Genomic DNA, 27,582 nt, shown 5'->3' on the forward strand with positions numbered 1-27,582 from the left:
AGGCGAGGATTTCACATTAAATGTCTAAATCCCCATATGTTTTCAGAGTTGTAGCCATGTCGTCCCACAGACCTGAAGAAGAGCTCTATGTAGCTCGAAAACTTGTACCTTCCACCAACAGAAGTTGCTCCAATAAAAGATACTACCTCACCCACCTTTTCTCTCTTAGATCCCTGTATGCATCTAATGTTTGCGGTCCTGGTGTTAACCTCCCTACACAGAAGGGAGCAAAATCAGGCACATGTGGTTTTTTGGAGAGGGTGGCATGGAAGGGGAACCATCAGGAGCATAAGGAAAAGAATTACTCTCCCCTTGGAGATCAAAATAATCACAAGGAAAGGAAGCTCTGGAGTGTGGCTGCTGCCCAGCCCCATCGCCTAATTACAACAAACTGGATGGAGTAAGCACACAAGCTGCTCCATGAAGTCTTAGGGAGACAGAGGAGTAGTTGCACAAACCTCTGCTTAGAGGCACATATTCCTAACAACTACTGGCTGTACATGAAGAAGTAGTTTCTAATAGTAGTAGACAATCTAAAGTCATAAGCCATGTACATTATTGTAAAGCAATCAAACCAAACACCGCATGCACCTCAAAGGCTTCTGAATCAGTAAAACACTGTGGCTAAACAAAATGTTAAAAGCAAACCACACACATTCCAACCTACTCCACAACAAAAAGGTACAAAATAATCAAAGCTGTAGACCCAGCAGCTGGGGTTTTAGGACCTCAGCCTCACATCACAATCAATTCTTTGAAATCTGAGAAATGTTGCGGTTAAAAGAACAGCTTTCAAACAAAGACAGAGGAGGAAGAAAAACTCCACCTAAAATATTTACCCTGCCAGCAAGAGTATTTGTACCCTTTTCTTGTTCCAAGTCTTTTATCTGTTTTACAGTATAACCGGCAGCAGGCCCTTCTCTCTCTCAGCAAGATTTCTTCTGTCTTTCAGCAGCTCCTGTCTTGACTGCGTGCCACTTGTCTTTCTATTCCCTTGAGCACAAGCTCCCATTAGTAACCTTCTCATTTCATGAAGCCAAAAAAAAAAAAGTGATTTTCAAGCTAAATCTCAGCAAGTTAATCAACTGGGCTTCCAACAACTTCTCTGGCAATCACACTCCTTTGCCTTTTTGTTTATTAGATGTGTTACATACAGGAGCCTGACATGATAGAGATTACCGCTTCAAGGAATTTGGATGAGTCCCAACAGAATCATGACCTTTTGGTACATAGGTGAGACAAGTGTTTTTTCAAGAGGCCCAAATGTTATGATTTGTGGTGTATTAGGAATAGGATTTATGATAATTTAATTTGAAGTTTAGAACATGCAAAATCTGAGCGGGTTGGGGATTCTATTTATACAAAATCAACCATGGTTTGGAAAAAATTATTAGTTTGTTAACTAAGTTCTGACTGAAGAATTTTTATTTATGGGTATGATGCATAAGCCAGTAAGAACCCAGCTTGACTTTCAGATCCCAGACGAGCCTGTGATATTGTCAGTTAGAAAAAACACCTTTTTGCCTGTAGTCTGAGGTGATTTGATATGCACATTAGAGAGAGCTAAACCCAGAACCCCAAGATGCCATTTTTCAGTCACTTTTTAGAGTAACACTGTTTTAAAAGAACAAAAACAAAAAACAAATACAAAAAACCTTCCCAGCTTTAGACACTTTATTCCATTACCATACAAACAACACTTATTTAGAAGTCAAGTGTTAGAAGTGACTAAGCCCATTTCATAATTTTTAAAATATCATTGTGGCTCAGAGAGTGATGTTTAAAAATGGTCAACAAATGATCACTAACACAAACACATTTAACATCTGTACAATCATGCTAAGCTTTTGCTTTTATTAAGACACAAATATAATTTCTCCTCCAACTATTTTGCAGGTCTCAGGTGTGTTCATTTAGCCAACTCTTCTTTATTTTCTACATTCCTGTTTTTAGCAATTTGTTGCATATGGATTTATTTCTGTCACTTAGTCATGAAATGTGCATGGTTTTCCCTTTGACCTTTTCACTTCCAAGTGTCAGTGGCTAACTGTAGACTGCACTGCCACTCCCCTCTTTTCATGCATTTGGCATCTAACTGCTGGGAGAGCAATATATTATGTCAGGGGTCTCAAACTCAATTTACCTTAGGGCTAGTGCCAGTCCTCACATCCTCCCAGCAGGCAAATGTCACTCATGCCGCCCAGAACCCACCCCCCGAAAAAACTCCGCCCAAAAAACACCAGCCCCCACCTGCCTAAGGCTCTGGGACAGAGTTTGGATGGGGGAAGAGGTCTGGGGTAGGGGATTGTGGTGCAGGCTCTGGGCTGGAGTTTGGGGGTGGGAAGGGGCATGAGGGGGGAGTGCCCAGGGGTGGCAGCGGGGGCCAAGGGAGAGACCTGGCCCCAAAACTGCTGGAGCCCCGCGGGCCACATTGGGGAGGCTCGTGGGCCGCAGATGGCCCATGGGCTGGGAGTTTGAGACCCCTGCATTATGTACTGCATCTTCCAGTGAACTGCAACACTTTAGTAGTTAGCAGTACCCTTGAGGGCCTGATCCTTCAATCTTTCTGCAGGCAAAACTCATATCAGTTTCCGTAACTTCATTTGCCTCAAAGGCAATATTTTGCCATAACGACGACTGTATTGGACCTTGAGTCTTTAGGATAGGCATCTGAAAGGATGGTCCAGTGGTTTGAATGCAAGCCAGGGACTTGGGAGCCTGGGATTCAATTCTGTCCTCTGTCATGGATTAATTGCGTGACCCAGAGCAAGTGTCTGTTCCTCATCTGGATGACAGTATTTCTAAACCTCACAGCAGTATGGTGAGGGTAAATACATTAAAGATTGTGAGGTGCTCAAGTACTACAGTAATGGGGGCCTTATAAGAATCTAGATAGATGTAATTTCACTCTCTTTACAGCAAATATAACAATCTCCACTGCAGCAGTGAAACAGCAGGAAATGACTATGAGCAGATACCCCAGTCACCTGATTCCTCTGTTGAGTTTGGGTTTGGTTTAACACTCCTAGGAAAGGTGAATAAAAGTTGCTAAGGGCTCTGACAAACATTTCACTGGCAAAGCTTGGGGAAAGGCAGCACTTCAATCCGTCTGGCTTTCTTTAGTAATGTAAGAATCCCTGGAATTTTTTCAAACAATTATATGACCAATTGCATTGGTAAGTTATTATCAATTCCATGCTTTCCCCAGGATTTTCTTACAAAGCTTTTTATTATTAATTATTATTATTATTATTTTTAAATTTAACTTGTAAGGCAAGTTGCTGTTCTTCACCATTACTTGTTATGTTACTTCTTGCAGTCAGAAATAGGTGACTAAATGCTACAGAAATACAATATTTTAATTCTGAGTGGGAAATGTGCTTTGTAAATGTGCAGACTATGGCAAGGTCAGATTTATTTTTCAAACTATTCAGCACAGTTCCTCACCTTGAAATACAAAGGCCATGTCCATACTTTTTTTTATATATATATAAACACAAAACTGTTTGCCTATTTTGACATCTTAATTTGTACATTTTTTCAAGTGGTAACTGCTTGTTAAAATTTAATTTACAAGCAAATTATTTATTGATCCCTGCAGCTTGTTCATTCTCCAACAGAGGGCAGCTCAAGTAATCAGCAGCAATTTAGGTATAAAGGCTAACATTGTCCTTGCTAAATGCTATGAATTTAATATATGTGGAAGGTGCCAGGACCTAGTTCTGGACAGTAAAGTCCTCTCTCCACAGAGCAGGAGGATGAAATTAGATTGTAAACTCTGAGAGGCAGGGACCATTTTTTTGTTTTACAATTGTACAGTGCCTAGCACAATAGCTCTCTGGCCCCTATTAAGGCCCCAAGGCACTTCTGTGATACACTTCTCCACACAGTCCCAGCGTGCCTCAACTCTGACCGAAAGGGCTGGGGGAAAGAAGATGGTCCACACAGTTCATTCAATCCTTCACCTCTCTGCTGAGACTGCTGATAAGGCTGTCAATTAGTGCTGACAGTGGTGGTGGTTTTTTGTGATTTGAATGTATGCCCACTAAACAGAGACCACCAAACTCATTGTACAAAGTTTTGGGGACAGATTCAGATTCTTGTTTATACCAAAGGATTCACTGAGTTACTCCACATTTATTCTCAGGTGAATCAAATCAGAATCGGGTCCTTTAACTTTAAGAAGTAAAAAAGTAAAAGTTATTTGTATTTGGGAAAAAGTTCCTGCATGCCGCGACATCAAAAGATTGTGGTTAACTCAACTGTAGTGGCAAGGGGACCTGAGCAGGAGAACTATGTATATATCTCTTTATCAGGTCGATGGCATTCTTAATTATATTGTTTGTATGAGACTTTTACTTTCTGTGCTGCAATCCTGTATGAATACTGTCTCCAGGGAGTAGCATGACAAGGACTGTGTATCTCATATGACTATCCCAAGCAAGCTAGATTTGTAATACTAATTAATTTTAACCAGCTCACATCCTGTGCTGTTCTATTGGTTACGTTCATTATCATTTAAAAGCTCCAGCAAAAAAGTTGCCTAATGAAAAAGCATCACCGTTTTTGAAGGATTTTTGACTGACCGAAAATGAGTCATCTTAATATGCAAAAGGCTGGGGAAAATAGGGATCTTCCATTACCATGTTGGCGGTCAGATAATGGAATTGGTGGGGCAGGAGCCAAAATTCAATAAAAGGAACTTAAATGGTAATACAAGCGGAATACTCTTGAGCCATTCTAGTTAGGCTGATTGGCCCTTATTGTCCTATTGGGAACCTTAAGAAAATCTTTAAAGTAAAGGAAGTGCTTGTTATGAAATAGATTATTGGAGTGTCTCGTGTCAGGAGGCACTTGGCCATAACAATTTACTCATTTATCAAAACCTCATATTTCTCTAAGGGTTAAGTCCTGTGCCTACAGCATGGTGGTGGAAGGCCAAAAATTCAGCAGAAATGCTGTGTTGCCCCAGCACACCAGGACCTAAAGCAGAGAGGCCTACAAAATGACTTCTAAGTACTGCAGCGGCAAGCACTCTACAGAGGGATGGAGAGAGAGTGAGTCGTGAGGCAGCTAAGTGGCAGGAGTGTGGCTTCTGGGTCTTTCAATCTAGTCTGTAACTCCACCTAGGGATACAAGGAAAAACTAGGGTCCCAGTGGGATGTGGTAGTTGCAATGGCCAAATTGCCAAGGTTCTTTGTACCCTTCCTCCAGGTTAGGAGAGAGTTCCATCAATTCAGCAACCATGTAGTACCTAAACACGAAGCTCTTTTACTTAAGATTTGTTCTGGTCAGGGCCAGCGCAACCCATTAGGCGATCTAGGCGGTCGCCTAGGGCACTAACATTTGGGGGGCGGTGACCGCGGCGGCCGGATCTTCGGCCACTCGAGTCATCAGAGGTATTTTAGGGGTGGGACCTTCCGTTGCCTCTGTCGGGAGCGGTATTTCGGGGGCGGGGCCTTACGCCACCTAGGGCAGCAAAAAAGCTGGTGGCACTCCTGGTTCTGGTGACTAGCATTTCTCTCTTTGAGGGGTAGATTTTCATCTGGGCCTCTATCCAATATTTGCATGTGTGCACCCATCTTTACAACAGTGCACATATAAACTTGTTAACATTTGCAGGTGTAAACATTTACTGAAAATTCCAAAATTTGTGTCTGTCTGTAAGTCTGTTTAAAGAGCACTGTGATTGAAGTTTTTCAGCTAAAAAAATAAATAGGTTTGCATAAAAATAAAATCGAGGGGGAAAGTATTTCAGTGACTTTGGATTTTCAACAGGAAACTTCAGAACAAACCAAAATTTTCATTTTCATTCTGCTTGTAAAAAGGCCATTTGTTTTTGTTTTCTGAAATCTCAAAATTAATGGTGGGAAAGGGGAGTTTTGAAAATGTTTGCTTTTTCCACTCTAATTTTTTTCAAAATCTCCCCAACTTTCCAAACATTAAGAAGTGGTAAAAGGAAAAATGAAATGCTATAAGTCTGCCAACTCTAACTTTTCTAAAGCTGAAGTAGTTTTGAAAATTTAGAGTAGGAAAAAATCAGGGGGGAAAACCCTGCCACGATTCAGTTTATTACAATCACTGAAAAACAGGCAAGGGGGAGAAAAGGGACACCACATTTTGAAAATTGGAATTTAAAAAAAATAATAGAATTTTTTAAAAGAAATTATCCCATTCCAAACCCTATGAAAAAAATGAATTTTGATTTATTTTTGTGAAATTGTTTTTCCATTTTTCAACCAGCTGTGCTTGCAGGTGTTTGTATCTGCAATATTGATGTGCAGGTTCGCATGCACACGAGTGGAGGTCAAGGGCTGAAAAAAATCAAGCCCTAGGAGAGAGCCCTGGGTTAAACTGCAGCACAGACACTACCAAGAACAAAGTATTACCTAGAGAATGTTATAATATTGGAAGGGATAGGAAAGAAATGATGGAATAACACTAAGCTACATAAAATGTATTGTCTTAGTATATTGTTTTATGCTGCTACAAGATTACCTCTGGTCATATGGGACCAAAAATTGGTGGTCACTTTTATTATTTTTAATAATGATTTTTAATCAGAGTCCTGTTTGCAAAGTAGTTCTTACCTATGTAAAATTACACACTTGATACAGGAAACTAGATTATCAAGTTCATTACAAAATTACTTGAAATAAAATGTATGTTTATGCCAAACATATGAGAAACTAATGAGCTCCCAGGATAGCTGAAATTGTATGTAGTCTACATATTTTTGTTCCAGAATATCTTTGAAACTCAGAATCAGATCATAAGCACTTTTCTTCTCACTTTTAATAACGGTCATTTAAAAAGAACTATTCCATGGTCTGAAGGACACAGAAGTCTGAAAACGTACTCCAAAATCCTCTACAGTTTGAATCACACCAAAGTATGTTGAGTATATGCCAAAACCTACACATTAGATTATAATTTTTAGGGCTCATCATGCAGCTTGCCTGCCCTGCAGCGCCCCCTGGTGGCCAAGTGTGCACTGCAGGTATTCCTGCCCCAGTTTCCTGTCTCTGGGGGTAGAGAGGGGAGAGGCACACATATGGTTGAGCCTTCTGCTGGTTCACTGCATTCAATCCCCTTCTGGGGAAACAAGTGTCCAAACAAAAAGTCTCAAAAACAGAAAAGGTTCTTTTCTGCCTGCTTGGGCTCCCCTCCTTCTGGGCTCTAAGTCTCTCCATTTTAAGATAGAGCGATGAATTCCAAGCTGCTTCCTGAGTCCCTCTCACAAACTCAGCCCTTCTGAGCTATTGTTTTGTTTCTCTGGGTATGTCTACAGTGCAATAGACACAAGCAGCTGGCCCCTGCTAGTTGACTCAGGCTCCAGCTGCAGCCAGAGCTCTGAGACCCTCCCACCTTGCACCAGCCAAAGCCTGAACGTTTTCATCACAATTAAACAGCCCTTTAGCCCATGCCAGATGCCAGTGTCTAATTGCTGTGTAGTCATACCCTCTGTGGCTCTGGGACAGAGCCTGGGAGTCAAGGTTGTTTCCTTGGAGTCCCCTTAAAGTCATATGCAGATCCTCACTCCAGGCCTTCCATAGAAGTCTGCCCACTCTCTGTGGTTCTTCCCCTTCAAACTGCGTTCTCAGCCCTTTAAAAGAAATCATCCAGCTGATCAGGACCAGCCTGCAGGGGCAGGGAGGTATGGGGGGAGAAGGTAGCTAATCTGGCATAATGGCTGAGCCGAATAACCCTTAAGGGGCCAGCCACCCTGTGACAGGGCTTTGAAAACATGTATGTACAATAGACAGTTGTGGGTTGACCGGCCTTCACGCTTCACTGATGCCCCTTGGATTCTTTTCTGTGGTATCACCAAATATTACAGTAGAGTAACTCAAGGCCTGAGGCAAAGCTCATTGAAGTCAATACGAAGGCTCCCATTGAATCAATGGGTTTGGAATTAGGTTCTTACTGAGCAGGCCAGACAATCTCTCTAGATCAGTGTTTCCCAAACTTCGGACGCCGCTTGTGTAGGGAAAGCCCCTGGCCGGCCAGGCCAGCTTGTTTACCTGCCGCGTCCGCAGGTTAATGGCTGGTTAATACATGGGACACCACAACCAAGTAACATTCTTTCATATGCTTTAAAGAATTAGAAATGCCTTTTAGCTGCATTTTACTATTCTTAAAATTAAATTAAAAGTAGGGATACCGTGTGCAAATAATGCAAGAAGAGAGCTAAATTTGGAGATCTTTTGTACAATAATTCACTACTATCTCCAGACACCTATTGTGATTTGGAACATTTCTAGGTAGCATCTTTTCACTTAGATGTTTAGAACAATTACAAATTCTACTACAAAAAAATTGGCCTCTCAGAGTTGGTAAGACAACTCCCACCTGTTCATGCTCTCTGTATGTGTGTGTATATATATCTCCTCAATATATGTTCCATTCTATGCATCCGAAGAAGTGGGATGTAGCCCACAAAAGCTTATGCTCAAATAAATTTGTTAGTCTCTAAGGTGCCACAAGTACTCCCGTTCTTTTTGCGGATACAGACTAACACAGCTACTACTCTGAAACCTACAAAACCTTGGACTGCAATGGCATGCATATTTAGGTACACATACTAAGCCAAATTCTGATCTCTGTTATACTCTGGATTTACTGTGAAGTAAATCAGAGGAGAATGAGACTCGTTTCTTTTTGTCTATATTGGCTTTTCATTCTAGGACTTCAGTACAACATAAAATCTATTCCTTATCATTAATGCAATGCTTCGAAGACATTAATAATAGATAGCAAAGCAGGGATTCTCTTTAGCAGTAGAAAGAAACAGCCATATGTCAGATAAAAACAAAGATAAATATCAATTAGGAAAAAACAGATTGTCCCTCGGCCCGCACCACTTCCAGCAGCTCCCATTGGCCTGGAGCAGTGAACCGCGGCCACTGGGAGCCACGATAGGCCGAACCTGCCGAACAAACTGGCCCAGCCTGCCAGGGGCTTTCCCTACACAAGCGGCATCCCAAGTTTGGGAAACACTGCTCTAGATTAGTCAACTACTACAAATGTGGCTATTTCCAGTGCTATCCATACACTTAATTCATTTTCTATTATTCATGTCACAGTGAATTGCTTCTGATCTAATAAATAGTGAATATGAAGTATACTTATGTACTGTAGAAAATATTTGCCCACTTACAATGGTCCATTTGGCCTCTGGATTCTGCAGCAGTCTCAACATAGGTGGAGTTCCAAACCAGAGTTCCATCACCAAAAAGTTTAAAATCACACTATGCCATTTTAAATATTTAACTTAGTTTAAATTAAGTCATATGACATATTAAGTGGCTGGTTCAATGTACTTGTACAAGTTATTTGTAATAGCAATCTAAAGTGTTTCAGTTATTTCTTGAATTAGAATTACATTTGCTCCTTGTCTTGTAGGCAGGATGAGCCAGACAATATTGCAGGACTGTAGTCAGTGCTAGATTCCATACTGTGAATAGCACATACAACTTTGCCCGTTAGCAGAGTTTTCTGATAGTAGTAGTGTTTGGATTTGTATACTATTTTAAGGGCTTGGCTGCATTTCCATTACAATCCCCTATTTTCAGATGTTTATAAATTCAGGGGTAAAAATTCTGTGCAGCTAAAAAACTTGGCACATAGCACTTATTTTGAGAGCAATTTATGTTTTCTTTACAAAATGTTAACCCTCATGGAGCTGAGGATGGAATATATTTGTCCTCAGTGAATTATGCTGCAGAGAGTCCCAATTCAGTTTCCCCTGCTTTAAACCCTGGCTGACCTCCCACAAAATCCCTTAGAAATACCCAGCATGCCCATATGGGAATCAGTTTTATAAAGATCATAAAGAACATATTTTTCAGTTCTTAATGAATGCAAAACAATCACACACATCTTAGAAAGCATAAATCCAGTCAATTTCAATTCAGTTTTGAAATATAAGTAGTATAAATATTTACTTCCTTTCACAGCTTGCATTCAATACAAAGAAATGGCCTCTACTCTGGTCTCCAGCTCCTCTGAAGTGCAGACCATTAGCCACCATCCATCCATCCAGGATGAAATACTAAAGCTGTCTAAAGCTGGGACTACATCTTTAAAAAACAATGAAGCAGCCCAGGCTCTGAGCATGTTCAAGAAAGCGTACATTCTGGCTGATGGGGTTCCTGAGACGCAAAGTCAGAAGATGTGCCTCTTCAATCTAGGGGCTGCCTATATTGCTATGGGCAAACCAAAGAAAGGACTGAAGTGCCTGCTGAAGTGTAAATCAAAGGGATCTGTGGAGAAAGATGGTGATTTCTACTTTAACATTGCAGCTGCTTATGATGAAATGAAGGAGTACTCTAAAGCGGTGAAGTTTTACCAGAGAGCTATTAGTGAATACATACCTAGTGAAACACAAAGCATCTCAGATGCTTTGATCAAACTTGGCTATTGTTCAGTGAATGTAGGAGACCTTCCCTCAGCTGCACGTTCCTTTAAGCTTGCCAGCCACTCCTACCAAAAGACAGAGAAAACTGAAGATGCTGCCATGGCCATGAGGGAGGCAGTCAGCTATATGATACGGAGTCAAAAGTTCTCAAAGGCAGAAGTGCTCAAGACTTTAGCTGAATGTGCACAGCTGTGTTCTGGAATCACTAACCAGGATTTGTTAGGTAAGTCAGTAACTTTAGTTACCTATTTTGTTTCAATAAAGATAAAGAGAACTGTGTAAGTCATTTTCTTACAGAATTTAAATCGACAAAAATGTGCATCAGGCCAAGTACTATATGTAAAGCATCAGAACCTTCAGAGGTGTCTAAACACCAGACAGAAATCTCTCTGCTTTCTTTTTTCAAAGGTGTTTGTGTGTAGTGAACAGTGTCACAAAGCCTTTGCCTGACATGCAAGCAAGCTTTAGCCTGTTGCTGCTGCTTCCAGTTCCTGATTCATGCATCTAAACTGAGGACCAAATTTTAATCACTTTATTTACAGTCTTGTGCCTTAGCTAATAGCTAGTAAGTATCATGGTCCATAGACAGCGAGAGGATTTCAGTCGTACATCTATTTCAAAACCCATATCACAAAATTACAATCCCTCTCTCCAAGTGTGGTACCAGGTATTTCCATCAGTGAAAACTGACAACAGCAAAGTATCACTGTAATTCCCACAAATGGCTAATTTATTACTTGCTCTTTTTACTTGCCACAATTGCCCCACGTACATAAGCATTGGTTGTGGGTCACAGTTGCGATCGTTTCACATTCGCAATTCCAGATGCAACAGGAAGGATTCAGCCAATTGTACAACATGTTACACATTATGTGAGCAGGCTGAGCCTGTGCTACAGCATCTTGTACATTGATCTGGAGTTCATTGACCTAAAATAGCCTTGTAAACATCACCATTTGAAAGCCATTAATCATATATTCAGCCAATTAGAAATATGATGGATGGAAAAGTATAAGACTAGTTATTAGTCCTAAATTGTACCAAACTATCTCTCTTTGCCCAACCCCAGCTATCTAACGTTAATGTTGCTGTGCTACCTTTCAGGCAAACTCTACAACCACATTGGATTGCACTATGCTGAAATGATGTGCTTCCACCAAGCTGGGAAATACTTTATCAAAGCCATGCAAATCTGCAGTGGGGCAAACTTTTCTATACGGAAGAGAGCTGTATTACTACAAAACCTGGGAGCGATCTACAATGCTTTACGCCAGTATGAAAAGTCATTGAGATTTCACGGCGAGGCAGCACATCTGTACGGTGAGGTGTCAAACATGTGATTCATTCTGCAGGGTGGAGAGGTTCACCTCCCCAAGCCTGAAGGATCAGACGGGCATCAGCATCTTGACTTTACAAACCTGTCAAAAATCCAGCAAGGCCCTGGCACCAGCTCCTGATGTGGTTTTTTGAGCAAGTCTCTGCCACTCCTGACTAGCCCTCCTTAGTTTGGCCCTAGTCGAGGCAGTTCTTGGACCATCCCCTCTAACTGAATTTAGCAGTCTGCATCAGTCTCTTGACTGTGTTTGTGGATGAGGCCTAGTACAGGAATGTTGCTTCTTTGTGTTTCAGGCCTTTCTACCTCCCCTTTTGTCTCTGTATTCTCTCTTTTATAGCAAGCCTTGTTGCCTTCATTGGCTGCAGCTGTGGGTGCCTGTCTCCTTGACTGGCCGCTGTGGCAGCTGCATGGGGGTGTGGTCAAGCTGCTTGCCTGTAGATAAGAGAGGTTCTCCTCCCACTTCTGTCTCTGAGCAGTATGGGGTTTGTAGACCCCATTGCAGGCCCCAGTTCAGCAAAGCATTCAAGCACATACTTAACTTTATGTCAATGGGATTTAAACACATGCTTAAGTATTTTGCTGAATTGGCTACAAAATTTGGGACAGAATCAGCAAAACTATTTTGTGCCATCTTCTTGCCTATGAAATGTTTTAAGGAAGAAAATTTGGGGAATGGGTGAATATGCTAATAAAGATTTAAGGTTAAGCCTCTCGCTTGAAATACTTGGACCCCATGCCTACACCCACAGCTGCCAAGGCTCTGAGAACAATCCCAGCAGAGTGAATACGGGTCTATGTTTTTAATTAACTTGATTGAGAGGCAGTGAACAATGCACAAGCACTTACATAAATAACGAACAATGAAAAAGTACAGATCTTCCATAGTGTTTTCATTAAACACTAAACAGAGTTTTTTTTTTAAAAAGATTGAATCCAAGTGTGGTGCCTTAATGCAGCAAGATGATTCGCTATGGCAAACAATGTCTAGAAGGAAAATGCCCCTGGGATTGGTACAGAGGCTGTTAACTACTCAACATGACCAGTATTTCAGTTGTCCGAAATCAGATTAAGTCCTATAAAGTACTCGTTAATTGTTAAGGAAATCTGGTTGTTAACTCTATTTTCCTTGGGTGAAGCTAATAAAAGTTCACAGGTCCAAATCCTGCAGTCCTTGCTCAGGCAAAAGTCCTATCAAAGTGAATAGAAATGCTGTCGGACTACAGATTGCAGGCCCTATCCTTCCATTTAATTAGCATACCTATAGATGTTTATCTATAGATCTCAACATGCTCCACAATGGTGAGTAAGCATCTGTAGATGGGGAAAACTGAGGCACAGAGAAGTAAGGTGAGTTGCTAAAGTTTGCATACTGAGCATCAAGAGCCAGACTAGAATCCAGGTAGCTTGATACCTAGCCAGGTACCCATTCACTGGGCTATCAGGAAATATGTATATTTCAGTCAGTGAGCTTTGGAGACTCAAAGGTTGCAGGATTTTGTCATAGGTAAGGATAGGAAGGTTTGGACCAGACATTGTCTTTTTTCCTTCTTTGCTGTCTTTTTGATATTTTTCTGGCATCCTTTTAAATGCTTGTATTTCTAATCAGGCATTTTGCATGGGATATCAGCATGCTGTACATTCAAAAAGGTACAGTATGGTTATAATGGATTTAGGTTAGTCATAAAGCAGCTATAAAGAACCATTGATGCCTCATGAAAAAGATCCCTATTGGAACAATTCTGCCTCCACAGCATCTAATTTTCTGCTTTTCCTTCCCCTGGTTTTCATTAGTTGGATATTTGTTTGACAACAGGCTTTTTGTTCTTTAGAAGGTCATCTGATCCTGCTGGCTTTCCCTAACCTGAAATCACAAGCCTCTGACTATGACATCACAGTTCCTCCCTGTTTAACAAACAACATTTATTGTAAAACAAAGCAAAGAAAATGACCTTAGGTGAGGAAAACACCGCAAGTTTCCAAAGGAACAAAGATCATGTGTTCTGCAAACATCCCAGGAATAATTTAAAAAAACCTTACAGGGTAAACAAATACATTACATAGTACTTAGGCAAGACTTGTTTCTAGACACACTGTTTATTAAAGTATCAGTAACTAAGGTAGCTGCAGCCTTACACCAGTGATTCTTAACACAAGAGAGATTCTAAAATTTAAAAATTAATAAAACCCTCTTTGTCTCCCCTGCACCAACACAACACACTGGTCTTTTGTCACATTTTCTATGCATCCAGGTCATGTATTCTGCCACAAAACACACAAGGCTGTGTCTGTCCCACTGCATTACCTAACTCTTATAATGTGCTGGAGGTAATATCTTTTATTGGACCAACTTCTGTTGGCAAAAGAGACAAGCTCTCTTCTTAAAGAAGAGTTCTGTGTAGCTCAAAAGATTGTCTCTTTCACCAAGAGAAGTTGGTCCAATAAAAGATGTTACCTCACCCACCTTGTGTCTCGAATACCCTGGGACCAACATTGCTACAGCTAATACTGCAAACAGATACAGAAATTTTCAGAACCCACACACTAAGGTAAATGACATTTTTAGGCAGGGATGGAAATGAGCGAAACCTTTCTCACCAGTACCATCTGAAGAAGTGGTGGTAGAAGGAATGTGGGTAGCACATATACTGTGCACCCAGTTCAATCACATTTTTAGTACTGTTTGCTCTCATTGTACTTTATTCCACTTTGATATTTTTGTTTTTGAAAATGGAGATATCCCATCTCCTAGAGCTGGAAGGGACCTTGAAAGGTCATCGAGTCCAGCCCCATGCCTTCACTAGCAGGACCAAGTACTGATTTTGCCCCAGATCCCTAAGTGGCCCCCTCAAGGATTGAACTCACAACCCTGGGTTTAACAGCCAATGCTATTTTCTCTGCTTCTCTTTCAGGCTGTGCAGACATAAGCCACACACTACAATTCTTTTCATTGTTCCAGTTTATACAGTAAAAATAATAGTTGCTCAGAAATCCTTCTATGTGATCCTTACAGTTTCTGTCCTGTGGCAGCAGTGTTGGTCAAGGATATGAGAGACACAAGGTAGGTGAGGTAGTACGCAAAGAGGAGGTCTGTGTAGCTTGAAAGATTGTACCTTCCACACCAAACAGAAGCTGGTCCAATGAAAGATTATCTCACCTACCTTGTCTCTCTCAACTTCTGTCCTTGACTTGTTTGGTTTTAAAGGTGGTTTGCACCAGGCTTTGGTAAGCTTTCCCCCACCATTGATGCACTGTTTAATTCACTTGCTAATTAAAGACGTTTGGCTAATCAGTGTTTTTCAAAGTCTTGTCCCTCTCAGCTAGCTGGCTGAAAGATATTGCTTATACCAAACCTGGTTTAAAGGGTCACATGTCAACATGTTTAGGCCTAGAATTCAAACTAACTACTTAGCCTTTGTCTAGAGCAGAGGTGGGCAAACTACGGCCTGCGGGCCACATCACGGGACCCTCCTGCCCAGCCCCTGAGCTCCTGCCCTGGGAGGCTTGCCCCCAGCCCCTCCCCTGCTGTTCCCCCTCCCTCACAGCCTCAGCTCGCCCCGCCGCTGGCACAATGCTCTGGGCTGCAGGTCTGCGAGCTCCTGAGACAGCACAGCTGCAGAGCCGCAGCCTGACCCGGTGCTCTGTGCTGCACGGTGGCGTGGCTGGTTCCAACTGGGCAGTGCGGCTGCCTGTCCTGCTGCTCTGGGTGGTGCAACTGTAGCGCCGCCAGCCACCAGTGCTCCAGGCAGTGCAGTAAGGGGGCAGGGAGCTGGGGGGGATTGGCTAGAGGGCAGGGGAGTTCGGGGTAGTGGTCAGGGGGTGGAGGTGTGGATAGGGGTCGGGGCGGTCAGAGGGTGGGGAACGGGGGGGTTGAATTGGGGCAGGGGTCCTGGGGGGGCAGTCAGGAAGGAGGAGGGTGGATGGGGCAGCAGAGGGTCCGGGGGCTGTCAGGGGACAGGGAATGGGGGGGGTGGATGGGGCAGGAGTCCTGGGGGGGGGGGGAGCGTCAGAGCACAGGGAGCGGGGGGGGCGTGGATGGGGCAGGAGTCCCGGAGCGGGAGCCGTCAGGGGGCAAGAAGCAGGGGGGGTTTGGATAGGGGGCAGGGGACAGGCCACGCCTGGGTGTTTGGGGAGACAGCCTCCCCTAACCAGCCCTCCATACAATTTTGGAAACCAGATGCAGCCCTCAGGCCAAAAAGTTTGCCTGCCCGTGGTCTAGAGCCATCCCTGAACAAATCCGTATTAAAATAGACATCAAGACAAGTTATAACAAAGGAATTTTCCCCAGATACTTGCAATGATTCTATAGTAACTGCAAACAAATTATTTCTTTCAATCTCCACCATAATGATATAGGTTTATTGCTTTGCTTCAGGGTACATCATGTCTTATAGGTCTGTAAGTTAAAATGTAATACAAGTAAAATAGTGATACTTAAACAATTAATTGCATAGATAATTTTAAACACTACATTCATGGACCCAATTGTTTATACAGAATATGGGAGTATGTATAAATCTGTTTATGTAACTATAACTCATGAATCACTTACATTAATCTTTTCTTTAGGTGCACTGAGAGAGAGAAACGCCCAAGGACAAAGTCTCTGCAATTTAGCATATGCTTACAGCCAGCTGAAAAACTATGACATGGCAGAGTATTACTATCAAGAGGCACTTAATGCATTTGTGGATGTGGGTAAGAGAGCTGCCTCCAGCCACTATAATTTCAGATTTGTAATAAACCCCTATTTTCTGCTCTTAATAAATCAGTAGTATTAATTTGCAGAAGGCTGAATCCACTGATTTCATATCATGCCTGGAGAACCCATAATTAACCACCTCTCACTACAGAGGAAGTGTCCCATACCTTTGTACTGATATTGTTTGGTGTCCAAAAAGTCTATACAACATCAAAGTGTCTGACACTTACAAATGTCTAAACTAGAAGAAGTCCATTGACATTGTACTTCATTGAAAGGAACCAATAATTGTTTCACTGGCATAAGATCAGGTCTGGAACAGCTTTTAAAGTTACCAATATCAATGGAAGATTTTTCTACTTAGATGGAAGTGCCTCATGAGTTGCCTGCTTATCAAGGTCAGCACAATTGTTTACAATATCAATAGAAGATTTTTTTAATTTGCTCTTTTTTCCCCCTCAAGTGAGCCATTACAAGGGGAAAAGAATGTTCTTCTCTTTGGTATTAAATGAGCACCAGAGAGAAATAATCTCTTCCAACATCAATACACTTGAATTAAAATAATTTGTGTTAAATTACAATTAATATCTACATTAAGTCACTAAAGGCAAAATAATTTAACATTAAGTCTCTCATTCTGTCCCAATCACCATGACATGTGTAGGTATTTAAACTAGCTGTGGTATAGTAAATAATATCTCCCACTGTACTGAGACCAATTTGAGACCCCTGCATTACCTTGGCACCTAATTTAATGATGAGTAGATTTAATTTAATGATGAGTAGATAAAAGCAAGGAAATTTCAGATACAGGTTTATCAGTTAACCCAAACTTTGGGGGCAATGTAATACTATCAGGCCTGCAGTGTTGATGTCCAACATGTGGCTTTCCGAATTTAAGAGGTCACCAGTGTCCTCCACTTAATTTAGCACCTGCTGCTGGGACCCTCCCCTCCTCAAGTCTTTCACATTTTGGTAAAATGAACACCCAAAGGGAATATGGTGTGAATAAGTGGGTGTAATTCAATACAAACCACCACACAGCCATACTGCATCATCAGAAATCCTGAAAAGGGACAAGCTAGTGCCCATTTCCTCTGGAATAACCTGTTCTCTAACATTCAATGCTGTGTAGTCATTATGGAGTTGTCTGGTCATTTGCACATCTACCTACTATACTAAATATCCAAATGGTGGAGTATGAACCTAAGAGGGACCTTATCCAAAGTTCATTGAAGCCAATGAGTCTTTCTTCTTGTCTTCATTGAGGACTGTTCTAGGCCCTGATTAAGCAAAATATTTAAGCATGAGTTTAAATATAATGTGGACTTAAGTATGTGTCTTCACTGTTTTGCCTACATGGAGCCATAATTTCTTGCTGAATTCATTTTTTAATAGTTATTTTGTAGCTGAGATCAACTAAGCATTTGAGTTCTGAATGTAAAAACAAAAAATATTTAAAATCAACAAACTATATTTTAATGTGAATAAGCCTGCCATGTTTCAGCAAGAAATGTTTTCCCTCAAGTTAGAAACACAGAATGCAATTGTATATTGGAATTGCCATCTAAACTTTAATTTCTTCATTAAACTCAGACTTCTCATTATATCTGAATACACAGAATTCATCATGTATGCGGTTATTCATTTAATGTCTGGCAACATCATGTCTGGTAATGTGCATTGGATTAGGCCCTAAATTAGCATTAGGTTAAGCTACTGCTAAAATTATTAAGGGAGAAAAAAATATTTTAGTTATGATAAGTGAGCCTGAAATCATTGCATTCCATGTTGCTTCAAATCAATAGCAATTGTTCCTGAAATAAAACATCTTATCTTTCCTGGAATAGAAGTTCCAATGTCCTGATTGTCAAAGCAAAATAAAGCAACCAAACAATAACCCTACCCCACCTCCACACTATTTACTGGAATAGGATCAAACCATCATCCATTTAGCTCAGGAATACACTGCATACAACACATTTCAACCCTTTACACACTGACTTGTCCATTCTGTGTTTTAAAGTTGAATTTATATAGAGAGAATAACAAAAACTTTGAATATCAGTAATATGATCTCTTACAGGTGATTTATATGGCCAGCAACAAGTCTGCGAAGGATTGGGTGCTACTAGTTTCTGCCTAGGTGATGTAGATCAGGCCATCTCGTATTACAAACAAGCTCTGACTCTGTTTGGAAAGTCAAAGGTACTTTTTGTTTGCACTGTTTGCTTAGTAATGCACACAGAAGATAGAAACTTTTTTGTCAGCATTAGGAAATAATGTAAGCTGTTTTCTCAGAGCCTGCACCTTATGAAGAGTTCCCATTCACTCCAGTGGGAGTTCCACACACCTAGCAGCTAGAGAATTGAATCTTCAGCTGACCCTTCCTAAATACAACCCTTCCTCCTACACAGTATCCGTCAGTTGAGTGGGTGAGGAAAAGGAACTTCACAGGAGTGGTGGGCTTAGAGGCATTATTTAAAAAAAAAAAAAAAAGGCAGAAGGTTTAAATCAACTATTCAGAATTCTGCTCACCGAAGTGCATTCTGCTATTCCTAAAATGTAATATATTATGTAACAAATGCATTTCATAACAGCTAGCTAGGTAATCTCACAGACTGTGAATTAATTAGCAAAGGTAGTTTCTGATGTAGAACATTGATCATCTCAACCAGCAGGTTGGCCTTTCTTTTTTTTAAAACTGGCAATGATTTTCTCAAATTCTGTAGGTCAGAGTAATAGCCGCAAAGATCACAGAGTCCCTTCGGAGAGAGACATTGCTGTTGATTTGAGTGGCCAGTGCAAGCCTGTATTTCAGGGAAAGTGTGTAACTGTGCTTGCTGCAAAGATGAGATAAAAAGTTCAAAGAGCAGTTAAAAGGAGGGGGGAGGGGTACTAATGGTGGGTGTGATTTTGTTTGGAACATCCCATTCTACAGCACAGGGTCTGATCAGTGGTTCAGAGCATAAAGGAACAGGCAAAAAAGGACCTTGAATGAAAGCATGTTTGCAAATATACATCTGAGCCACCATTGGCTATAGGTTTCAGAGTGGTAGCCGTGTTAGTCTGTATCAGCAAAAAGAACGAGGAGTACTTGTGGCACCTTAGAGACTCAAATTTATTTGAGTTTTAGCCCACCAAAGCTTATGCTCAAATACATTTGTTAGTCTCTAAGGTGCCACAAGTACTCCTCATTCTTTTTACCATTGGCTATAGTGTCCTGCAACCTCAAGCAACCCAGCCTCATTTTAAAATAAAAAGTGTTCAATATTAACATCTAGTTATTGCCACTATGGTATTTATCAAAGATTATGGCTCATGTTTGGATTTGCCTCACAATGAAACTTAAATTGTTTAGATTTTTCCCTTTTCCCACTATATGTTGGAATCCAGTATAATGAGAGCAAATTATTTTCAAGCTTTCTGCACAAACAAGAGGCATGTCACTGTTTAGCTGACATTCTGCCACTGGAATGAAGCATTTGCAAGTTATTTTTAAGGGAAATATTAGCTCTGGTAAATTATCCACACACAAAACAACAATGAAAAGTTGTTTTAGGTGAAAATTTTTTGTTGAAAAATTTGACGAGACAAAACAAAAAAAATGACAACTGACAGAGGAGCGAGAAGGGCTGGGTTATATACAAGTAGATATACTGCTTTAAATACCCCAGAGAAGATACAGTGCAGAGATGTAGGAAACATTAAAATGAACAAAGAAAGTATAGTGTAATGGCAGGGCAAAGGACAGTATACACCACTGGGGTATTTATCAAGGAAGATTACAGCTCATGTTTGGATTTTTCTCACAATGAAATATCTGTTTTGACTTTTCCCTTTCTTTTTTTCTGAAACAGGAAACATCTGATCTCTCCAGAGAAAGGGTTTTAGGGAAACTGAGGGATGCTGTTAAGTATCAAACCAGTCATCAGTGTCCTGTTTCATGCAAAGATAGCTTTTCAAACACAATAGCAGCTGTAAGTTTAGGGCAAGGAGAATCATTACAAAACATGAAAACAAAAGCTAACTTTAAAAATCATTGCTGATTTGCTGGACTCCCTTTCTTCCTCCTGCTAGTTGCTAACAAGCACAGTGTGTGCTGTAGCACTTGGCATTCAGCTAGAAAGGGAAGGTGAGCAGCAGCTGTCCCATCTGTGTTGCAATAGAGGTAGCACTGGTGGATAACAGAATGAGCTCTCTGGAACACATGCAGTCTTCAGCTTTGTCCAGAGCCTTGAGTCAGAGGGGAAAAGATCCCTGGTGATCTAAACTTATCCCCTTCTGATCTCACATCCATGTGCCGGAGGATCCCCTCAACAGCTCTCATCTAGTCAAAAGTTGGTCCAATAAGAGATATTATCTCACCCACCTTCTCCCTTTGTTTAGTGATAACCAGAGCAATAGGAAACATTCAGCTGGGGACTGACTATCTAAAGACTAGACTAGACTGAACGCCAGTACAAGGGCTGAGGATTAATTTGGTGGAACTGTGTGCACATCAGAGGCAGCCAGAAAGTAGGCAGAAGGGACCAGAAAAGTGAGAAGATAGCCAGTTAAGCTTTTGTATGATGGACTTGAGAGGAAGCCAAGACATTTTTTAGGCAAAGTTCTGGCTGGAAAGTAAGGCCTGGAATGATGGGCAGTGGGTAGTGGGAGGTTGTGTCTCCCCAAACAGCCTTGCGTGGTCCCGCCCACACTCCGTCCCCAGCCCCCTTCCTGCTTCCCGGGCTGTGCTGCAGGGGACTCTTCCCCGCCATGGCTGGGGCCCCAAGCTGAGGTGAGGGCATATGGGGCCTGCGCTCCAGGGCTGCGTCCAGCGTGCTGCCTAGGGTTGCCAGGTGTCTGTTTTTCAACTAGAACATGTGGTCGAAAAGGGACCCTCCCCAGCCCGGTGAAAATGAGCAAGTGAGTGAGGGTGGGGGACAGCGAGTGACGGAGGAGAGGGGAGGGATGGAGTGAGTGGGGTGGGGCCTCAGAGAAGGGGTGGGGCAAGGGTGTTTGCTTTTGTGCGATTAGAGAGTTGGCCGCTGCTTGCCCTTCCGGTGCTCACCCGCCCCACGTTCTGTGAAGTGTGGGCTTCCTGTTATTTTTCTAAGTTTCCTGACTCCCAGGGTTGTCTTTCTAAAACCCTATTGATTCACAGCTGCACAAGCCACTTCAGATTTAACACAAACAACTTCATCTTCAGATTAAAGTTTGAATTCAAATATTCAGTTCAGAACAGATTGATTTTTTTTAAGCACTCATGTATTCTATATCATCAGAACTTCTTCATTCAGTTCTGAAATCCTCGTAATATGCTTCCACCTATTAGGGTTGGAAACCAGCAGCTCTATTCCATTTCTCTTCCACAACCTAATTCTATTTTATATAATTAGAATAAAAAACCTACTAATAAATCCAGAAGCTTGGGAGTTGATTCTCCCCTCACTTACAAATGGTGTAAATCTAGAGTCCCAACAGAGAAGCCAAACGAATTTAGAATCTGTTCTGTATCATGTCAGTTTTACTAGAAATACTGTGCTTATTATAATAAAAAAAAATCATTTGCTCTTTCATAGCAATCTTCTCCCAAAGTTGCCAGAGATGACCATGGTTCTGTGATTTCTGAACAAGAAACATAGTAAGTTACAGCAGTGCTTTAGTTGGTCAGATTTAAAAGACCTAAAACATCAAACTTCTCTCTAAAGTCCATGATCTATTTTAAACACACAACACTCCAATACACTTGGCAAATTTGGCCTTGTTAATATTAAGCAACCGTTATTTAAGAGACCCAAGGCAAATGGATATGCATGAGATGAAATAAAATACAGCAAAGAAGCTATAAACTCAGTATAAACATTACAAATATTGTTGAAACCTGGGTCATTCTCAGTATTTCTGAGCCACCAGACTCTGCCCTCACTTCTATCCCTGGCAGTCAATGAGGTGTAAAGGTTGCACATGAGAGCAGAAATTGGCACAAGTGTATAGGTCATTGACAACATCAGTGGCACGTGTATTTAATGAAAGAATGCTGAGACTCAAAATGCATAAGGAGGAGAGATGTCTCTTTGGTTTGTTGTTTTAGACACAAGTATGAGGCAGTAACTCACCTTTTAAGCAGTAAAACATGCATGTTAGTATTGTTATATAGAAAGGACAACGGTGAGATTATAATGCTGCTCTCCAATTCCCTGTCAAATGCTCCGCTTCTGAGAGAAAGATGACATTAAACTCTGCTTTTATCACACATCCCCTTTAAAAACAAAAACAAAATTCTAGTTTCAGCAGCACACAAGTTTTTAAAATTCAAAGAGTGGGTGGGTCATGCATCAGTCACTGAATGACCCTACTACTTTAGCCCATCTCTAGCACCTTACATCCGAGAATGGCGAAGCATTTTGTAAACACTAATTAAATAAAACCTTGCAGCACTCCTGGAAAGTTATATTTAGAATTAAAAGTATTATCATATTATCCCTATTTTACAGATGGAGAAACAGAGGTTAGTTGATTTATATAAAATCACAGAGTTAGTGTCAAAGCTGGAATTAAAATCTAGTGGTGAAATCCTGATTCAGTTGACTTTGACGGGGCTAGGATTTCATGCCAGATCTGGACTCCCAGTCCTGAGTTCTAACCTCAAGGATACACTGCTTCCCATGAGATGGGCTCAGAATCACCAGGTAACAGGTGGTGGTGAAAAAGTTGGAGATTTTTTTCCTTCAAAAAAAAAAAGGGGGGGGGGGGTGATTTCATTGCTGCACCTGTACTGACCCAAACTAACAACTTTGACATCAAACTCTGCAATAGCCAGCCAGCGTCCTTTCTACAAAACGTTAGTATATTTTAGTACCAACAATTAGGAGTCAAAGTAGCTGATCATTCCACCACTGCATCCAAACCTGAATCAGATTTTTAAAAAATGTATGTAGTAAGTTTTATTGCCTGAGGCTTGTTTCCAGTGATTGCATGCACAAATACTAGACACTTATAAGTTACAACTGGCTACCTGCAGGCTCAAATATCAAACCTGGGAGAGGAGTTGTTGATATCATAGCTTATGTGACTTTTGAAAATCAAATGGAAACAACTGAAGAAGCAATAGTTTTGTTGCAGCAATAATTCCATGCTGTTAGATATTTTAGAGGAGAGTTCATTGTAGAAGATTTCTCAATCATGTATTGAAAACCTACGTCAGAAACAGCCAGACTGTGAGGAAGAGCAATTCCCTTGTTACGTCCTGTCATGATTATTCCCCTGAATGTCTAGGTTCATGTCACAAACTGCACACACATCAGTTGTAAGGATTCTCCTCCTCCCAGACAACTTCATCTTATACTTTCAATGATAAGTCTCTGCGTAGCCACTAGATGTCACTTTATTAAGGTTATTTTAGTAATCCTGTGCTGTTTTATTGGCATTAGCCCTTCAGAGGTAGTGTGCAGTTTCATTTTGATTTTAAAACATGAACATTTTAAGACTAGCTAGGAGTTGAAGAATCACTTGTCTAATTTGAAAACCACAGTATTTCCCATATTTCAAAGACGGAACTCTCAGAACATATAGACAATGGAATTAAAAAACAGAGATGAATTTGGCCCTTGGTGTACACTAGAAACATGCATTATGTATGTGAATGTATGTGGTCACAATGAAAGGATAAAAAGACGACTCAGGCACCAATTTCTATTCCTTTTTTTTCCCCAGTCTATATGATGAGCCACAGAACGAGTATTCTGGTAATGAAAAGAAACAGAGAGATGGATATACTGAAAGGAGTGTCACTTCCAGAACAGATTCAATGTCATCTCACCTTATTCCACAGTAACAAAGGTGCTGGCAGGTACTGTAGATATAGTTTTAAAATGTTCCATTTATTTTATATTTAGGGTACAAACCCTCTGCTTTCTGATGCCTCAAGTCTGAGTCTCCGGTAGTTCAGTTTTACAGAGTAGGACACGGTTTGAAATATCCAGACCTTGCATTCATGCAATTCTCCTTTATAGAAAAAACTGGTGTGGTTGCTGGTGAGTATTTGCTTTAGGTTGGGGGGTTGTCTGTAAGCGAGGACAGGTCTGTCTCCCAAGATCTGTGAGAGTAAAGGATCATCTTTCAGGATAGGTTGTAGATCTCTGATGATGCGCTGGAGGTCTGTCACTGAATGACCAGTGAAGCCCCCAACTAAAACCTCACCCCCCGGCTCACTCCCCGACCCTGGCCCGGCTCACTCCCCGACCCCGGCTCCCGGCCCGGCTCACTCCCCGACCCCGGCTCCCGACCCCGGCCCGGCTCACTCCCCGACCCCGGCGCACCCCCCGACCCCGGCTCCCGACCCCGGCTCACTCCCCGACCCCGGCTCGCGGCCCGGCTCACTCCCCGACCCCGGCTCGCGGCCCGGCTCACTCCCCGACCCCGGCTCCCGACCCCGGCTCACCCCCCGGCTCACTCCCCGACCCCGGCTCGGCTCACTCCCCGACCCCGGCTCCCGGCCCGGCGCACCCCCCGGCTCACTCCCCGACCCCGGCCCCGTGCCCAGCCTGGCCCGGCACCATGCCCCCGGCCCCGGACAAAGAGGCCCCGGCCGAGCCTCCCGATTTTCCCGGACATACCCGGCTTTTGGGGATTTCCCCCCGGACGGGGATTTGAGCCCCCAAAAGCCGGACATGTCCGGGAAAATCCGGACATATGGTAACCCTAGCCCCAGAAAGATCTTGGAGAGACAGGAAACCACATAAAGGCATAGGGAAAGGTACTATACTAACAAGAGCTCAGCTCCTCCAAAACTGGCAAGGTTTTGAAATAACTAATTTTGTTCTTTGGCCTTAAAACTCCAAAGAGAAAGAGAAAGTGGTATTTGGGATCCACACATCACTGAACAAAACCACTAAGCCAGGAACCTATCCTTGTAACAAACCCCGAAGCCAACTCTGTCCACATATCTATTCAAGTGACATCATCATAGGACCTAATCACATCAGCCATACCATCAGGGGCTCGTTCACCTGCACATCTACCAATGTGATATATGCCATCATGTGCCAGCAATGCCCCTCTGCCATGTACATTGGCCAAACCGGACAGTCTCTACGCAAAAGAATTAATGGACACAAATCTGACATCAGGAATCAAAATACTCAAAAACCAGTGGGAGAACACTTTAACCTGTCTGGTCATTCAGTGACAGACCTGCGGGTGGCTATATTACAACAGAAAAACTTCAAAAACAGACTCCAAAGAGAGACTGGTGAGCTAGAATTGATATGCAAACTAGACACAATCAACTCCGGTTTGAATAAGGACTGGGAATGGCTGAGCCATTACAAACATTGACTCTATCTCCCCTTGTAAGTACTCTCACACTTATTATCAAACTGTCTGTACTCGGCTAGCTTGATTATCACTTCAAAAGTTTTTTTTCTCTTAATTAATTGGCCTCTCAGAGTTGGTAAGACAACTCCCACCTGTTTATGCTCTCTGTATGTGTGTATATATATCTCCTCAATATATGTTCCATTCTATATGCATCCGAAGAAGTGGGCTGTAGTCCACGAAAGCTTATGCTCTAATAAATTTGTTAGTCTCTAAGGTGCCACAAGTACTCCTGTTCTTCTTTTTGTGGATACAGACTAACACGGCTGTTACTCTGAAATAAGTCAACACTGAACATTAGATTAAAATATAGGTAGGATCCAATGTTTATCTTTAGGAACATGATATTAGATTGGTTTAATATCAAAAGACATTTACCCTGAACTCATTGAGGACAATAGGGTTTTGCTATTGACTTCGATGGCAGCCCAATCCGGCCCAAGCAAAGTGCATTTCAAAAGAAGGGAGGAATAATAATTTGTATGAAAAAATAGAACTTAAAGTCTTCTTTGAAACAATAGCAACAATGATGGTGTCATTTAACATTTTTATAGCTTCTTCCATCCCAAAGGATCCCAAAGCACTTTACAAAACTTACTGGATAAAACTGTACATAGAGCATCAACTACTGAGAATGCAGCCACCTCTGGGAAGGAGATTGGCAGACAACCGCTCTACATTGGGATTAGAGGATATTTTAGTGAAGAACACAGGCTAAGCTCTACTGCCATGGAAGGTGTGTCAGACTATTTGATAGTCACACAAAACAGCAAGGTCTTCTTTGACTTTTAAGGTCTCTTCCAAAACATTGAAGTATACACTGTAATAACTATGCTAACTTTCTCAGTATGTTAGTTCCACCCCAGGAGCTGTAAATGCAAGTAAGACAATTAACTCCTTGGAAATGCCTCAGTTCAGCTGATTATTCTAGTTTCTAGTAATTAAGATTGCATTTCATGATCCTCAGCCTTATTAAATTAGTGTTTACAGTTCTGTATGCTACAAAAATAAAACATGGTTATTTTAATTAAATTATTCATAAATGGCATTGGTTCCACCTCAGATGTATGTATAATGAGAACGGGACCAAGCAGACTTATCATTCATCATACATTTTCATGTATTTTTGTCTGCTAATTGGAGATACATGGAACTGTTCAGATTAAATGCAAATCTTTCCAATTTCTCTATCCTCCTCCTTTCTTAATCTATTTCCTTCCACAGGCCCGTGCTCAAAAGTCTTATTTACCTGCCCTCCCTCCCTGGCTGTGGACCCTTATTTCTGGGGATATTCTTCCAGTCCTGACATGGTTTTCAGAAGCTCACTGATTTGCCAAATTGCCTGCTGTGTCACAAAACACAGAGAGAATATTAAAGAGCAATGATGACTGTCTCCACTATTTTATATAGCAACACATATGCTGTCAGTAATTCAGTACAAAAGGAAATCAAGTCTAGTTTTAAAAGAATGAAATATTAACAGTAGTCAGAGCAGCTCCCAACATATTTGAATTTTAGATGTTACATATTGCTGTTTGCAGCCAAAGAGACTATTTTAGTATTGCAGTTCTAGGAGCAATGGGCCCAATTCTTCTGTCATCCTGATCAGAATTCTGATTAATCCCATTTAATCCAATGGGGTTACTCCAATTTACTCCAAAACTGAGTTACTCCAGATCTACACCAGTGTAACAAAGCAGAATTTGGCTCCATGTTTCAAGGTGTAAGATAATTTTACAACAGATTTTCTGACCTGTGAACAGGTAA

General features: G+C 41.6%; 1 protein-coding gene across 3 annotated transcripts; it reads left to right on the top strand.

Moving 5' to 3' along the window:
• Positions 1 to 3,099: 3,099 nt before the first annotated feature.
• Positions 3,100 to 26,968, top strand: LOC128844911 (tetratricopeptide repeat protein 24-like). Of its 3 annotated transcripts, XM_054043050.1 has the most exons (9): positions 3,100 to 3,176; positions 9,960 to 10,643; positions 11,525 to 11,740; positions 16,323 to 16,451; positions 18,542 to 18,663; positions 20,316 to 20,435; positions 22,020 to 22,081; positions 24,154 to 24,289; positions 26,370 to 26,454. In XM_054043050.1, exons 1-8 carry the CDS (start codon positions 3,161 to 3,163, stop codon positions 24,272 to 24,274), a joined length of 1,470 nt encoding a protein of 489 aa, XP_053899025.1. In that variant the 5' UTR covers positions 3,100 to 3,160; the 3' UTR covers positions 24,275 to 24,289; positions 26,370 to 26,454. The 3 variants fall into 3 exon arrangements, 2 of the variants coding, with proteins under 2 accessions (XP_053899025.1, XP_053899026.1); XR_008446550.1 differs by lacking the exons at positions 24,154 to 24,289; positions 26,370 to 26,454 and having other exon boundaries at positions 20,316 to 21,363; positions 22,020 to 22,044; XM_054043051.1 differs by lacking the exons at positions 20,316 to 20,435; positions 22,020 to 22,081; positions 24,154 to 24,289 and having other exon boundaries at positions 26,370 to 26,968.
• Positions 26,969 to 27,582: the final 614 nt, after the last annotated feature.

Source organism: Malaclemys terrapin, chromosome 10, assembly GCF_027887155.1.
Source record: "Malaclemys terrapin pileata isolate rMalTer1 chromosome 10, rMalTer1.hap1, whole genome shotgun sequence".
NCBI classification, from domain to species: Eukaryota; Metazoa; Chordata; order Testudines; family Emydidae; genus Malaclemys; species Malaclemys terrapin.

What these genes read in the sequence shown, in the direction of transcription:
- LOC128844911 (XM_054043050.1), top strand. An exon ending in CGAGGCAGCACATCTGTACG is followed by an intron (nt 11,741 to 16,322) that starts GTGAGGTGTCAA and finishes TCTTTTCTTTAG; the next exon opens with GTGCACTGAGAGAGAGAAAC. An exon ending in CTCTGTTTGGAAAGTCAAAG is followed by an intron (nt 18,664 to 20,315) that starts GTACTTTTTGTT and finishes TTTCTGAAACAG; the next exon opens with GAAACATCTGATCTCTCCAG.